Source organism: Patiria miniata, unplaced genomic scaffold (genome assembly GCF_015706575.1).
Source record: "Patiria miniata isolate m_02_andy unplaced genomic scaffold, ASM1570657v1 HiC_scaffold_5, whole genome shotgun sequence".
NCBI classification, from domain to species: Eukaryota; Metazoa; Echinodermata; class Asteroidea; order Valvatida; family Asterinidae; genus Patiria; species Patiria miniata.
In genome coordinates, this window is record NW_024037072.1 from 1,024,644 (window position 1) to 1,040,337 (window position 15,694).

The 15,694-nt window shown below is 38.9% G+C and overlaps 1 protein-coding gene across 2 annotated transcripts in view; it reads left to right on the plus strand.

Moving 5' to 3' along the window:
* LOC119740356 (retinoic acid receptor beta-like) overlaps nucleotides 1-15,694 on the plus strand; it is a 48,236-nt gene that overhangs the window by 5,576 nt on the left and 26,966 nt on the right. For both annotated transcript variants that reach the window (XM_038215624.1, XM_038215623.1), the window contains exon 2: nucleotides 12,031-12,441. In XM_038215624.1, the coding sequence (XP_038071552.1) occupies nucleotides 12,031-12,441 (411 nt within the window). The remainder of the gene's footprint in view (nucleotides 1-12,030; nucleotides 12,442-15,694) is intronic.

Consider the following 15,694-nt stretch of genomic DNA (forward strand, 5'->3'; position numbering starts at 1 on the left):
GCTAGACGTTCAACTTCAGATTGTCCTCTTTTATTGGGGAGGTGGGAGAGTGATTGTGTTGTATGGTGCTCGCATTTATTCTTCAAAATCAGTGCAGTGGTCTCCCAACCTAGCATATGTGGGTCATATACAAGTGACTTAATATCTAGGCAACGCAAAAGTTAGGACGTAATCCCTCTCTGTCCTAACACAAACAGACCCCAGACACACACGGACCCATTCATCATTCTATTTGATTTATCAGACGTGAGTTTAATATCAAGTTTTTCATTTTTTGTTGCCCTCCTTCTAATAATAGCCACTCACATTGAAGAAAAAAATTCTATGCTCACTGAATTCAGGTCATGCACCCGGGCCCAATGTTTGGATTGGTGGGGTCCTCATCTGACAAAGCCAGCCAATCGGAACAGGGCATTGTATGACATCATTTCCCCCACAATTAAGTTACTCGTGTATATGTACGTGAATGTGTACATGTACAGTACATGGCAAAAACTATACACCATTATATATTATCCATATACATGTACATGTCCTTTTTCATGTGCTCTCTTAAATTGCATAATTTAAGAAGAAAAAATGTCATTTTTTTTTGTAAGTTCATACACATGTTCAGGTATTTTTTTAAGAACTTTTTTAGTTGTATGGAGGAGTGTTCCAATTTGTTTGAAGTAGCCATGTTAACTAGGAATACAGGTACAGTAATGTATGTAGGTGAAGTTCAAATTGTACTGGTATGCATGAACATATGGAAACTTACCGGTATCACTGTGTGTGGTTAATGTTATTACAAAATGTAGGTGAAGTTCAAAGTGTACCACACAATGTATGCATGAACATATGGGAAACTAATCAATGTGTGTGGTTAATGTTATACAAAATGCACAGTGACATTGTTCTGGGCTATGTTTTTCCAACTGATAAAGAGTTAGAAGTGATCTGTTGAAGTTAAAGTTAGCTACACTAATAAAGTAAAGGTGAAAAGCCATAAATAATTTTTTTATGTGGAACAGTTCAAAGGTCTAGGTGTGCATTGTTCATGATCGTGAACATGTGACAAATAACAATGTGTTTAAAAATAGTGTAATTGCTAGTTAGAAGTGCCCTATTTTAGAACAATGCTTGAAAGATATCCCATTGTTAGCACAGGCTTATTTGAAGTTGCTGTCGCCGTGCTATTTTTGAGTTCCACTCGGCAGAATAGATTGTTTTTAAATTTCTAAAATACAAAAGTTATTCACTTTTGAACGAGACATCGAACAAAATAATTCTGCCGTTTTTAATATGGAATATTAGCTGTGCAAATTTTGAATATTTAAACATATCTTTTTGTATGTTATGGGCGGCGTGCAAAAGCGACCCAAACTAAAAGCGTATCTTTAGAGGGTTGAAATCGTTCAAAATAGAAAAAAAGTTGCCATTTCCTGTTTAAAGAAAATTTGTTTGGAGAAAAGAAGAAAAAGAATATTTTGAAGAGCAAAGGTAGAGCAAGTGTAATCTGATTGCTCCTGACCTTTGTATATATGGAAGAAGACAAAATGACCAGAGTTAATTGTGGGGAAAGTGCAGCGCAATGGGTCATAGTCATGATGTCTGATTATTTATTCAGTGGAATCTAGTCACATTTCCATAGATTAGCATTTAGGATTGCTTCAGAAGACCTCACTCAGCTGCTGTAGTTCTCTCATGTGACTCGTTGTCTCCTTGAGTAAAGTACAGTACTTGTTTCTTGTCCTTGGTGCGATCGAAGCAAGACATCAAACAAATCCTTTAGTTTTATTTTCTGCGCAACACAGACTAGACTAAATAAATGTTCTGAGATTCTACATGTAAAGATGCTCTTTTGGGTCTTTTTTGCTCTAAACACATTTACCTCATTTCTGACACATTATTTGCATGTAAAAGGAAAAAAACAAGGGCTATTCAAATTGATATGATTTACCCGGTAGCCTGAGGAACTGATTATCAGCATTTTATTTTTAATGCAGACTTGCATTTTGTGCAGTACTAGAAATAACAAAGAGACTTGAAAATGTCCTGCTTTTCTGACCAATTCTGGCGTTGGGAATCAGGCTTGACTTTTGCAATAATAAATGAATTAAAAAATTCTGAGTTTTTTGTCCTTGCCCCTTCACTGAAGGAAGAAAAAATTGAAATGTTTTTGTGTCATAGTCTGGTTATAATTCTTGCCCCCTCGCTACAGTCTGTCTGCTACGTTCCCATGACCTACATTTTGTTCATTCCCTGACTACATCGGTCTAATCAGGCATATATGCCAGTCTTGATTTAATACCACTCTCTCTACCATATGATGATTAGTCTTGACGTTTCAAGCGCCAAGTACATATGTAGGGCCCACACAATAGAACGTTTCTATTAATATTCATGGACGGGAGTAAAGCCTGTGAAGTGCCCTGGTTTTAATCCTCTGTGTAGTCCTGGAAGTTTTCAGGTGACTGTAATCCACCTGGGGGGGGGGGGGGGGTAGGTGGCTTGTGTTTAAATTTTTTGTTTACGAGCATGTAAAAAATGTTGGAAGGAATTTTGCACTGATGCTCTTGTAGTGGCAAAACATTATTTTATTCCTCCAAAAAAAGATCAAAACCAAATTTCAATATTGAATACATACATCTGTCGATGTGTATCAATCAGTATTAGTTAACTCTAACAATCCTGAATCATCCAATTTAAAAACGATTTTTCACACACCCTAGAAAATTATTGCTGAGTTACCGTTTACAATCACCTGCATTCCGATAACAAATTATTACAACAATTCCACACAACTGCAACTTCAAGAAAAAACAAAGGGGGAGGGTTTGATCAATTGAAATATTCAGGTATTCACACTTGACCCACAAATGTAATAACTTGAGGATTGAGGAGACTTTATATCTCAAGTGCGGAGGATTTTTCCCCCAAGCCCAGTGAGTAGTGTTACCAAAGTCGTGCTGTAGTAGCAAGCTCATGAATTAAACCATGCAACTGAGTTAATTGAATTAGAAGAGTGGAACGTGCCAAAATGACATGTGCAGGCTTCACACACACACTATGGCTGGTTACTCACAACTTGTTTTTTTTACTTCACTGGACAAGTTCTAGTTTTGAGAATTTAAGAGACTAGAGTGGCGTACTTAACATGTGAGGGTTCAGAATAGTGGATTTACATTCACCTGTGGCTCTTTTAAGTTTGGAAAAAATGGACAAAAGAGAACCCGGATTTCAAATCCAATGGCCTCATTTTAATACTTTGGAATTCTGAGACATCATGAGCAGCACAATGTGAGCGTTTACTTGTGCATGTACTCTAAGGCTGTGCTTTCGAATACATTTATGGCCTTCTTGAAATTGCTAGTTGTTTGTTTGTGCATATGTACATACATACATGTACATGTACCACAATAGTTCAACAGATGGGATTGCTGGATTTTTTCATCTAATTCCGCTTTTCCTTTCTATCTTGCCTACCTGTACATGTACCGTACCTGGTGAATTTGAATTCCATATACATGGACATGCTTACATGTACTTGCTTTAGGCCCAGTATTGTTGACAACTTGTAGGTCACTCGGGTCAGTAAACAGTTTGCAGAAGGTTTTTTGGTCTTGTTTGCAAGCTGAATACACGTGAAAAGTTTGTTGTGCAGTACAGTACATGTGCAAATTTTCAACAGTATTTGTCTTTTAGTTTGAAATGAGATGGCTTGGCTTTTATACATGTATTACATTGCAGGCTTTTTGTAAATTTATGCAGTTTTCAATTTCAAAAACAGTTTTCATCGGCAGCGAAATCGATCGATAGATGGAGGCTTCATCTTGAAAAGCCCAAGCGACATGTACCGGTACATGAAAAGAATAATCCATAAATTAATAATGATTTTTTTTTTATTCTGAAGCCCAGGAAAAGAATCTGGACACTGGGTCTCGGTGCAAAAAGGTTGCCTGAACCTTGTGACCCGGTATAACCCGTACCTGTCCCGTATTTTTGTCGGGGTCAGCGAAAAACCCAAATTGCATCGGGTGGAATAGATAACAGATTTGTGTGGAAGAATATATGCTTTAGGGAAGGGTTCTTTATGATAAGAATATCTTGCAAATATTTTATCTAGACTGTCAGCCAACATTCCTTGTGTTACATGTATCTTCATGACTATGTGTGCTTTGGATAGTACATCTACGTGTAATTCATTCCAGTCTCTGAAGAAATCTCGGCCATTCTTGGAAAAAAAAATTTGACCTTGACATAATTTCCAAATAACTCGACAGCATTGCAAACCATGTATGTTAAGGCTCTATGGTTTAACAGATCTCCTTTACCAATCCTGTAATGTGTCCAGCTGTCACACACGGGACTAATTCCAGAGATTTTATTTGCCTGGCCTGACTTTATCCTCTTGAGATACATGTTTGGAAAAGTCTGATCCGAAGAAAAAAGAATCCCGGCCATTTCAGATCTCAATATGGGAGAAAGCTAGTGGGAGTCAGCGCGGTGCATGTAGATTCACTCCTGCTGCTTTTTACAGGGCTCCAGAGTTTCTTCTTGCAAGTTCCAGCGTGGCTAAGTCTTAGGTTTCAGCACTGGGGGTCAAGGCTGGGCATGGCTTGGTATTGTAACACAGATGGAATGGATCTGAATGAATGCCAACATCTCATCTATGCACAGGCTCTGGTTTCACTGAGAAAAGATGGTTGTGTGGCCCCTGGAGTATATATCAAGCACTCAGTGGTGGGGAACCTCGCATCTTGGGTTGTGAAGTTGGAATTGAAAAGTTAAAGGGACACTGGGTCCTGGAATAGCCCAATTGGGCTACAAAACACGCTTTAAACGAGATTATGTAAAACCGGAAAGAACATTTAAAGTAGGATATAGACATCCACACAACTATCCTTTCAAAACTGTGCGTTTTTGTGTTATTCCTGTATTACCTGTATGTGTGCGAAAACGAATTTCGGGGTCCACTTTTACGACCCCATAAATTCGAACTGTTTGGATGCTAGTTGTGATTTCATTCGTAAAGTGTTCGCCTTTTGCGGACGTTGAAGAAACCATATTTTTTGCATTGGTGATTGGTCACCGCTGTTCTCGAGACACACAACGTGTATATCGTACACTGAGAATGACACAAAAACGTATTCGTACTCCGTCATGTCCGATGTAAACAACCTGGGTTTTTTCGTCTTTTCTCGGGAACGGTAAGACATTAGGTTGGTTTCCTTTCAACCAGATGTTTGAAATAGGCTAAGTAAACAATCCAAAACATGAAATTTTCGGGGATTTCAGGACCTACCGGTAGTGCCCCTTTAAGGGGGGTTGGCACATTATGACAAGTTCATTCTTCTGGGAGATTACTAAAAATAAAAAGAGTAAGGTTGAACCCTTTTTTATTTCCCGTCTACAGAAATCGAAAAAAAAAATTGACAACGGTCTCCTGTGAACTGTCTCTGACATGTACATGTAGGGCCTAAATTAATTTACTTGAGTTGTGCGAAATGGCAGGTTTTATAAAAATGAAGAAAGTCAAAGATATGTTAGTAGGGCTGAATCGATTTGTATGATTGAATATTTGACCTGCATTCAATTGAGTATTCAAATATTCACTTATACCAAAAGGCGGATTTTCGGTCATCCAATTTGCAGTTAAAAATGATGTCATGAAGGTTTTATCATAATTTATTTCATCACAGTTTACATCATCACATTGGAATGCACACATTTTATTTGTCCATTAAATACTATTTCCATATTCTTTTATGGATTCTACATTTTATTGTTGGGCACATGTATCACTATCAGCTACCTTTAAGTGTCTGGCAGCACCTTGGAAATAACAGAATGCAATTTTGTTTTTCACCTTTTTATTTCAGTGCATTTCACCTCCGAATATTCACATTGAAAACAAGTATTTGGGTATTCGTTCAGAATATTTGAATATTTGAATATTCGGCACAGCCCTCTATTTTAGTCAGTTTTTCACATTATTAGCAGTGCTGAAAGAGTTGTTCTATTTTTGTCTTTGTCCAAAACTGTTACATGCTCAGTATACTGTACACATGCTTCATGTAACTTGTAAGGTGTACATGTACACGTTCCTGATGATTTACATACATGTATATGTGTATGTTCAGTATGTGACTTTGATTCAGTTGTAGCCAGTAATCAAATGTTTTAGCATTCATTTTCACATTAATTTAAGATTTGCCCAAGTGCAGATCCCCTTTACGGAAAACTAATTTACTTTTTTATAGCCACAGCACAAAACCAATAACTAAGATCTAAGCACACCAGCAAATAAAAAGCTGGGCCACCCCTCTGAATGCAGAATGGAACAGGCCATTGTCTAGCAGTAAATTGTTTCCACTTGACAGACAGCATGTGCAGTTGACCTTGTTATGGGGTCAGCCTTGCCTTCAACCACAAGATGACCCCAAATGACCTAATCTCACCAAGGATACTGAGCCTTGTGTTTAGCAACAATGGGTGGGGAGATTGCTTGGGAAAGGATACATGCACATGTTGTAAATATTCACGTGGGTTTATGTGTACATGATTTATGTACTTGGATTGTGCACATGTTCATGCACATGTTCATGTACATATTCATGTACATTTTGTACATGTGCAGAAATGCTGTACATGTACGTGTTCTATGCCACGTACACAGAGTAAGAAATGGTATGAAGAAAGGGTTGGGTGTAGAGGTCGGAGTTCATGATTTTAGTAGGTGCAGCTGTTGCCTACTGTGTTATCTTTTAAGACTTTGACCCCATCTAAAATTGTGTATAAATTTCCAAAGTGCAAAGTTCAATGAAGCCATTGCAATGATGTATAAATTTACCGCAATCTATGGGTTTTACTGTTTCTTTCCCCAAAAACTAAAAGGAGAATACCCTTCACCCATTCACTGTTAAAGGTGTAGAGTACACACAATGTAGATCATTTTGCAACTATCCAAAAAGTAACTGACCACATTGTTGTTAAAAAGCTTACTTGGGTCGAAAACTTAGCCTAAATAATGGCACTAAACTTTCTGTAAAATTATTCCTTCTGGCATGCTGGCATTTTGAAGAAAACAACACAAAGTTATTTCCAAAGATGAGACTTAAATGAGGCATTTTCAGAAATTTCAGTTAGAAATCATCATCATCATCATCCTTTGGGTGTTAGTAGTTGGTTTGTAATGAGGCAAATCGGTGAATGGGTTCGTGCAAGCGTTGACACGACGCACACACGCGCACGGTTGTTATTATTTGTCAGTTCAGTGTGTGACATTGTGTATCTGCAATCGTCTGAATGAGAACGTGTTCCGGACGCTAATTTTGGACTCACTTCAATTTTGAATTGAAATTGAGATCCTACAATATTGTTTACCCGGAAGCATTCACAGAGCTAAACCTTCATCAAGTCAGTTGTTAGCAACCCCGCCTTTAGATTTTGAGCACTTTTGTTGCTTCAAACAAAACAAATAAATGCATTAAAAGACAAATGATCTACTCTACCTTTGAGAACTTTTAACAACTGCTGAACGCCGGATATGGCTGTCATTCAATCGTGCAAACAGCTTCCACCATATTTGGTGTTTAATGCTGATGGTTACCTGAACATAATCCAGCATTTATTTCAAGATTATGCAGTCTCTAGTTTGGGGGTGAGGTTTTTGCACCTGGGATTGCATTGGATCATTGGTGTGATCAAATCTTTGAATGAAAAAAAAGGGGAAAAACCGGGTTTGTGAACATGTGCCTGATCACTCCAATTAGCTTCTGGCTTACATTGTAGACCCTAATCTTGCGTTCTCACGCAAGTTTCTTTTTGCCAGAGTAAAGTACTGGTATGTCAGTGATAAGCTACACAGTAGATAGATTACTTCCCCAATAAATCCAAACTCTGTGTCATCATGTCCGATGTGTTCATCATGTTGACAGAGGTTTGCTTGTGAGTTCCCAAGAATTGGCATTCATCACTGCCTGACTTTCACATGTGATAAATTCTGGTGCATTTTCTGGGGGAACTTTCTAGTATTTCTGATGGAGTGCTTGTAACCAGACAGTTGTTTCATTGAAGGATTTAAATTCTAGTCACAATGGGAGACTAACATGGATACATCACAGATGTCACTCATAAATGGTCATAAAAAAAGTAATTAGGCCTACATGTTGAACGTGAATATTATTTTGCAAATTTAATGTCCAAATAGATAGATAGATAAACTTTTATCACATTCAGGGAAATTAAAAATGGCCTCGACAATACAGACATGCTTGGACATCCAATTACCTTCACAGCATCAAATGTTTGCGTGTTAAAAATATTAAAACCAATAAAACAAGCAATCACATAAAAAATAACCTTTCTATTTTAAACCTTAACTATAAAAAAAGAACTTTGTTTTTTAAAAGATATGGCTAAAAGTTGAACTGGAATACAATGAGAAGACTATTTCATATTGTAAAAACCGACTGCTGTCGGAACAAATGAGTTATTGTATGGTAGTTCTAACTCTCTGCTGCAGGAGACGACCAGCCCTGTTACATGAGGCTACACGTGTGTACATTTGGCTCGCACACTATACTATGTACAAGCATCGTGAACATTATCGTTTTCCCTAGCACTGCATTTCAAAACATTTTGTAAAACCCAAAAATTAATCTGCTAAGAAGAAAAAGGTCATTTGGAGAAATGTCTTGGTGCATGTTCAAAGGTGTCAGTAGCTCTTTAATCGCCACAGGGCACCAGACATGGTGATGAGTTGCGGTTGGACTGAGAGAGCGAGAAAAGCCTCTCTTCTCATGAAGCAAGTGAGGGGAGAAACGAGGAGAGATCTCGGTCGAATATTGAGCGTCGAGGAGCGTGACAGAAACGGGAAGATGCCTGAGCGACCGCAGACATAATTAGATGAGAGAGGTGTATCCCCGGCTGGAGACGCATTCTTGCGGTTTGGCAAGCAAGACTGTGGGATGAGAGTTGGGGGGGGGGGGGGGGTACCCAGGATTCCATGTTAATTGCGGTTGCCATGAATGGAGATGGGGGATACCTCTGTGTGATATTAAAGGAGCAGTCGTGGTCAGGAGAAATTATCAAGAAGATAAATGTGTATTAATTTGAAATGAATTACAACTTGCATATTCATAACAGGTATGGTTACTGAACATGCACATTGTACAGTGTCAACTGTAATGTGAGATGCTTGCTTAACTTTTGGGGTTGTTAAAATATGTATCTTGAACCCAAACACAAGTGTTGCCTGATCATTTTGATTTGTGCAGTTACTGGTTTTAATTGAATTGCACTGAAATGTCTTCAGTTGTGTACACGGAACTGTCTATTCTCATGCAGTTGCACACTTGCATGTAGTCCTGACAAAATTTCAGCGTCTGAAGAACTGTCAGCGATTCACAGAAATTTCTTGCCCACTTTAAGAAATCGTTCAGGTTCAGCCATCGACTATAAGGACCAGGTTTAACCATTCCAGCGTGGCTTTGAACCTGCCAATTGATTTATGCGGTTGAGGCCATAAGTCACCACCAAACTATGAAAAATAGTAATTAATTGCATGCAGTATCAGTATCAGTGTCAATAATATTATGACCACAAATTACCGTATGTAAATACTTGAACAGCCTGTGTTGTATGAACAAAATGTTGATAGTGAAGTTCTGTTTGTTGTATTTCTGTACAAAGTTGAATTTGGTGTTTGAGAATTTGCCTTTTAACTACTTCAAGGCTAAGGTTTGTTGGGGGTCAAATCCTGTTGTAGTTTCTCTGTAATTATTGAAGTGTTTATTCACTGTACATTACAAATGTGCATGTTCACATGTATGCTGTACCGTGGCTGTACATATTTTGATGTGTTGTTCTTAAGTACCGTACATACTTTGTATAGTTCTGCCTTTCAACAAACACCAAAATTATTTCAATTTGTTTGTTTGTTTGTTCTTTTTTGTAGATGTTCTAAATATATTTGCTTACACATCACAATAATCCTGATTGTTTCAGACAGTGACCTGCTTTCAGACTGGGTTATCAAACTTTGTTTTCATGCTCTTATCCTCTGAATGGTGTCATTTCCTTTCCTGCATTTGGCCATTTCCAGCAGGAATCACTGGTGATAATTATGCAAGGTCGGTCATGATGTCATGAACGCTGTGGTTTGTTGATTAACACGGGAAACGTCTATGTGCTGTAGCGATTTTCATTACATGTATGTGGTTTGGGAAGTAGAACACGTACATGGTACATTCAGTTTGCCGAGTCCTCTCTTGCAAGTACGGTATCCTGTCTTGTTCAATTTTTGTCGGCTTGAATAATGTAGTTTACTCATCACAGGTGAATCCTCCTATAATTTCAGGGATGCAGACTCTGTAGAAGAAGAAACTGCAAACAGAAGCCTGTTTGTGCACCTCAGGCCCCAACAGTGCTCTAGAACTTCAGAGAGCCGTAAAATTGACGCCACTTTCCCACAATTGATGGGCACAGATCTTGGTGTTGGCTTTGACCTTAGAGTAGGACCCCCCTAACAAAAATGATTGATGAGTGATGATAAGAAGTGGAACTGAGAATGATGATGAAGGGGGGGGGGGGGGGGGGTTGAGGGGAGAGAGGGAGAGTTTACATACAGTCTACTATACCAGGGCTGATGAGAACCACATGTATGGTACTGAGGTACAGCTAGTCCCTACCCATATTTATGCTGTCTCTCTGTTACTTTTGCCTTTTGCACTAGGCAGTCACTTCACTAGACTTGTCCCAGTCTGTGGCCTCTGTCGCGCAAGAGATCATTACATGTTAATATTACAAGTCTAATCTGTTTTGGTAAACAACCAGTTTTTATTCAAGTTTTAAATAATATCCCATTTCCCATCCCTACTGTAACTGAAACTGAGTTATTAATACAGCCTGCTCTCACCAATCTGCATTTTGTAAATTCCCTACTTTCTACCTTTTCTAATGAATTAAATCAGTCACTTCCCTGGCCCAGAAACTCATCCCGCACTAGTTTTTGTGTCTGTAACTAAATAAAGGATGGAAGCACAGACAGAGATTGCATGTTGTCAATGCTGTGCTGCAATTTATCCTGGACACCACACATATGATCATACACCGTTGACTGTGCCATCCGCGGACTTCTAAGCGTCTGTCGTTTCTTGTGGAGGACTTACCACAAGTCCATGGGCTTTTTCCCCGGTTGCGGTTGCGGGGCAGTCCCAAGCAGATGTTAACACTCTCTGGGGATTGCATCATAAATTTATCGTGACAAATTCACGATGAGGTGTGCCCTTTTGTAACCGGTAGCTGCGGGGAATTTTGGTTGACGTGGTGGTATTTTGCAATCATAAGGGAACCGGAGAATTGATGGAAGGGATGGGTGGTGAAAGTAACAACTCTGGAAATGGCAGCTTGTATTGTGAGAATTTGTAGGAATAACAGGGGATTATAGGCTGATGTACAAGAAAGTATTTGACCTTTTTTGGGTGCAAGTCAGTCCCTTGTGTCAAAGTTGAAATTTATGTTCAAAGGGGATGCTTCCAAGTTGCACATGACTGTGCATGACTGTTGGGTTCTCACATCAGAAACAACAAAGTTCTATGTGTGTATACATGTACATGTGTTCTTAAGCATTCTCCTTGGATCTTTTGTCATTGTAATAACTCCAGTAAAGAACTTCCAGTCCATGTGAACAGAACTTTATTTCTTAAAGCCTGTTGAAGTGCAACATCTTACCTAAGCTGGGTCTTAATTATGTTAGGCAAACATGATTAGTTTTTTTTCTGTGTAAATTGGAAACAAGATATCCTTTTGTAGTTTTGTACTCAACATGAACAGTGTTTGACCTAGAAATCACAGCTGAAAGTGGTTTGTAAAATAATGTAATAATCACTTTGTAATGTAATGAGATAAATATGTAGATGGGTGTCAAAATATTTGTTTCCCCAGCAATTAGAAAGAGTTAAAAAATGCACTAACTTTATCCTAGATTGTATCGTTTTGCAACTGGTTGATTTTAAGCTTCTTCTTTTTTTGGTTTATTTCCAGCTAACCTACATGTACCGCCTTCTCCCAAGCTGGGTCACGCCCACAAGCGGGTAGTGAAGACAGAACCCTCTGATTCGGCCCCACCCAGCCCCAGCAGCTGGGTCCAACTCAAGTTCAAAGTGGAGAAGTTTGCCCAACAGAAGCTGGGTAGCGGCGGGGGCTACCCGGCCCAGCAGGAACTGGTAGCCTCTTCCCTGGTACATCACATACCCCATCACCAGCACGAGGCCATGAGGGGCATCCAGGAGCCAATAAGGGTCCCGCAGCAGCAGCAACAGCAGCAGCAGCAGCAGCAGCAGCAGCAGCAGCAGCAGCAACAACAACAACAGCAACAACAGCAGACGACACTACCAACGACATCTGCTGCTGTGTCGTGTGGCATCGATATGAACATGAACATGAACCCTAATTGTAAGTATGACCAGGCGTTGTCACCATACTGGTCTGTTCAATGTGATCCCCCCCCCCCCCTGCACCCCGCATCCTCAGACCCAACGTACAAGAGTGAGAAGGTTAATAAAAAACAAAAGTACATTTTTTGGAATGACATTGAAGACCACGACCCAGAGCATTCATGTTGTAATTTGTAAAGTTCATAGGATTAATGCGATTTGTGACAAATGGGCTGCCAGTGGAGTGATGTGACGGAACAATAGGCCCATCTACCTAATGGGCTATCAATCAAACTTATTATTCATTTCCGTCAGACACGCAAGTGTCTAGATGTTCAAGGTCTCAAACATTTCAAGTTCTGTTGTCATCAACGCAGTGGAACTTACGCCCTTATCCTTTAATACTGACTGGATAGCGCATGTCCATCACCTTACATGAAAAAGTGAAGCCATGTGTGAGTCACTTAAATTTTAGGCATCTTGACACCTTAGCTACTTGTTCATCACCTCTATCAAGATTTGAAGCACAGACTTGTGTCCATTTTGGGCCTCTTAAGATGACAGCCTAGAAATGTTGGCCTGTGGTGTTGACTCTTTCATCACATGAGTTAATACATCAGTGATTGAAAGAAGCAATCAATGTAAGGCATGCCCCTATAAGCTGGGGCTTTTTCAAATCATGCCTCCATCTGATAGTCTGACTCCTTGTCCTTGTGTCAATCTTATATTTTGCTCTTGGTGGAAAGAAATGTTTCTTGAATTGAATTGAATTGAATTGTTCAATTGAGGACAGACCTTCAGCCTCCTTGGAAGGAGCAAGTGGATTGAATCTAACTAAATAATTTTGTAGGAAATGAAGCCAGCGTTATTGTCATTGGTCTGTGATACAATACAACAATTATGTCTGCCTTGCACTTCAGCCTGTGTGGAAATTGTGAAGAAGTTTGTTCAGATCATGCTGAAACCAACCCAGTTTTCTTTGTGTTGTAGCAAGCGTCACATCTGATTAGATAGTCAGAGAAACAAAACCTATCTGTCATTTGCCATTGATTTGATTCAAAAGAGCTAAATATGAGATGTATTATAATATGGAATTTTTTTTGCACCGTGGTGATATAAATCAAATTAGGTTTTGCCCTTCACCGACCAACGTCGGTGAAGGGCAAAACCTAATTTGATTTATATCACCCCGGCGCAAAAAGTTCCATATTATAATAGTTTATGCGGTACCCGCTGCTATGTACATCGGATTTGAACCAGCCAACCAATCCCGTTAGCTCGGTGGTCGAGTGGTAAGACATCTGCACTAGAAAGCAGGAGGTCGTGGGTTCGAGTCCCACCCGAGTGATTTTTTCCAACTTTCTCTCGAGAGGTAACACACTGAGTATAGAGTGTTTAAAACGTCGATGAAGGGCAAAACCTAATTTGAAATATGAGATGATTGTTTTTTGATGAAGTGCAGCAGATGGTACACTTCTTAATTCCATAACCAATCTGGTATTTTTTCCTCCACCAAAAAATTCTTGAAAACTTGTTTTATTGTACATGAAAATTACTTCATGTACATGTACATTTATGAACATAACATGTACATTATGAATTTACTTTTACAGGTAGAGTAGATTACAAGTATACGTGCAGCTATTCAAAAAGTAATTGATGAAATTATTGTTAAAATGTTTACTTGGTTTAAATATATGTACCGGTACATGCAGTGATGGCAATAAACTCCCTGCGAAACTATTCTTTCTGGCATGCTGTCATTTTGAAGAAATCAATAAAAGAAAACAATTTTCAAAGATGCGTCAGGTGACGCATTTTTGAAATTTCCGTTAGTACTGTAGTTGGTTTGTAATTTTGATGAATCCATGAATGGGTGTGCGCACGTGTTAACACGACGCACATGCACACGATGTTGCTGTTATTCGTCGATTCTGTGCTTAAGATCGTGTAGCTGCAATTAGCTGAATGAGAACGTGTCTCGGATCTAGATTGCGGGTGCAATTCAAAATATGACTCTGCAACTTTTGAATTGAAACCGAGATCCTAGAATATTGTTTTCTTAGAATATAATACAGCATTCACAGAGCTAAAAATTCATCAGGTTAGTTGTTAAGTACCCGTCTTTAGATTTTGAGAATTTTTTGGCTTCAAATGAAAAAAATGCACAAATGACAAATGATCTACCCTACCTTTCAATTATTGTTTGAAAAAAAAAAAATCCTAGGAAATTATAATTCTTCCCAGGTTTTGTGAGAGAGAGAAAAAAAGAGCCACGGAGAGTGTTACTCTGACTTGTGGTGTGTTTCTATCGGATTGCACACACAGGTTTCCCATTGCATGTCTTCTCATTTTCTCACACACAGGCACATTCCAGAAAGTTTAAACCTGAAAGAAAACGGGAGGATAAAAAAGATCTGCAATTCATGTATGGCAGCGGGGTTGAAAGGCTCAAGGGGAGTGCCACGTGCACCGGGGCTGTACATTATATCATTAAGCTGATTCTGTGGGAGATTGGGTGCAGGGCTTGAATACCGGTAGTGTGGGAATGAAACGGGGGCCATACGGAATGCACGTTGTGTTTCTCATTAAAAAATGAAATGGAAGCTTTTAGGAAGAGGTTTTTGGGCAATTTTGAGGGCACTTTAATTTCCAAATACTTTTCAAATACTTGTAGATCTTATGACTTCCAAACTGACAAGTTATCAAATTTCACATTACCAAGGTATTTTCCTGTCTAAATATGTGAGGGAGAGCAACGTTCAACCGAATACCGGTATCTGCATAAAAGTTACCGGTAGTTCGGTTTGAACAAGTACCATATGTACATGATGTACCATTCATGGCTATTGGGACATGCATTTTTGGTACATTGTACCAGTACTTGTTTCTGATCAGGTACATGTATTTTGCAATAGCAAGTCAACATGTTACACGTACAGTTTGAATCGCATCCTACATGTACATGCAGTCTGTTGGGAGTCAACAGTTGATTTCAATTTTAATTGCGCAGGAAGCACAGCTGTTTTTACAAAAATTTACACAAATCCATTTTTGTTTACCTCATTTCTATATGGATCTAAATAAACCTATGCCTTCCTAGTTTGCTCAACGAGATAAAGGCAAGGAAATTCAAAATTGTGGTTTTTCAGTTTTCATGCTCACACGTGCAGTACATTTGTACAATTATTCATATCGATTTGACATTTTCTGCTGTGAATAGAATCCAAAAATCAGTAGTATCATTTTATCAAAACTGTCACCAGATGCAT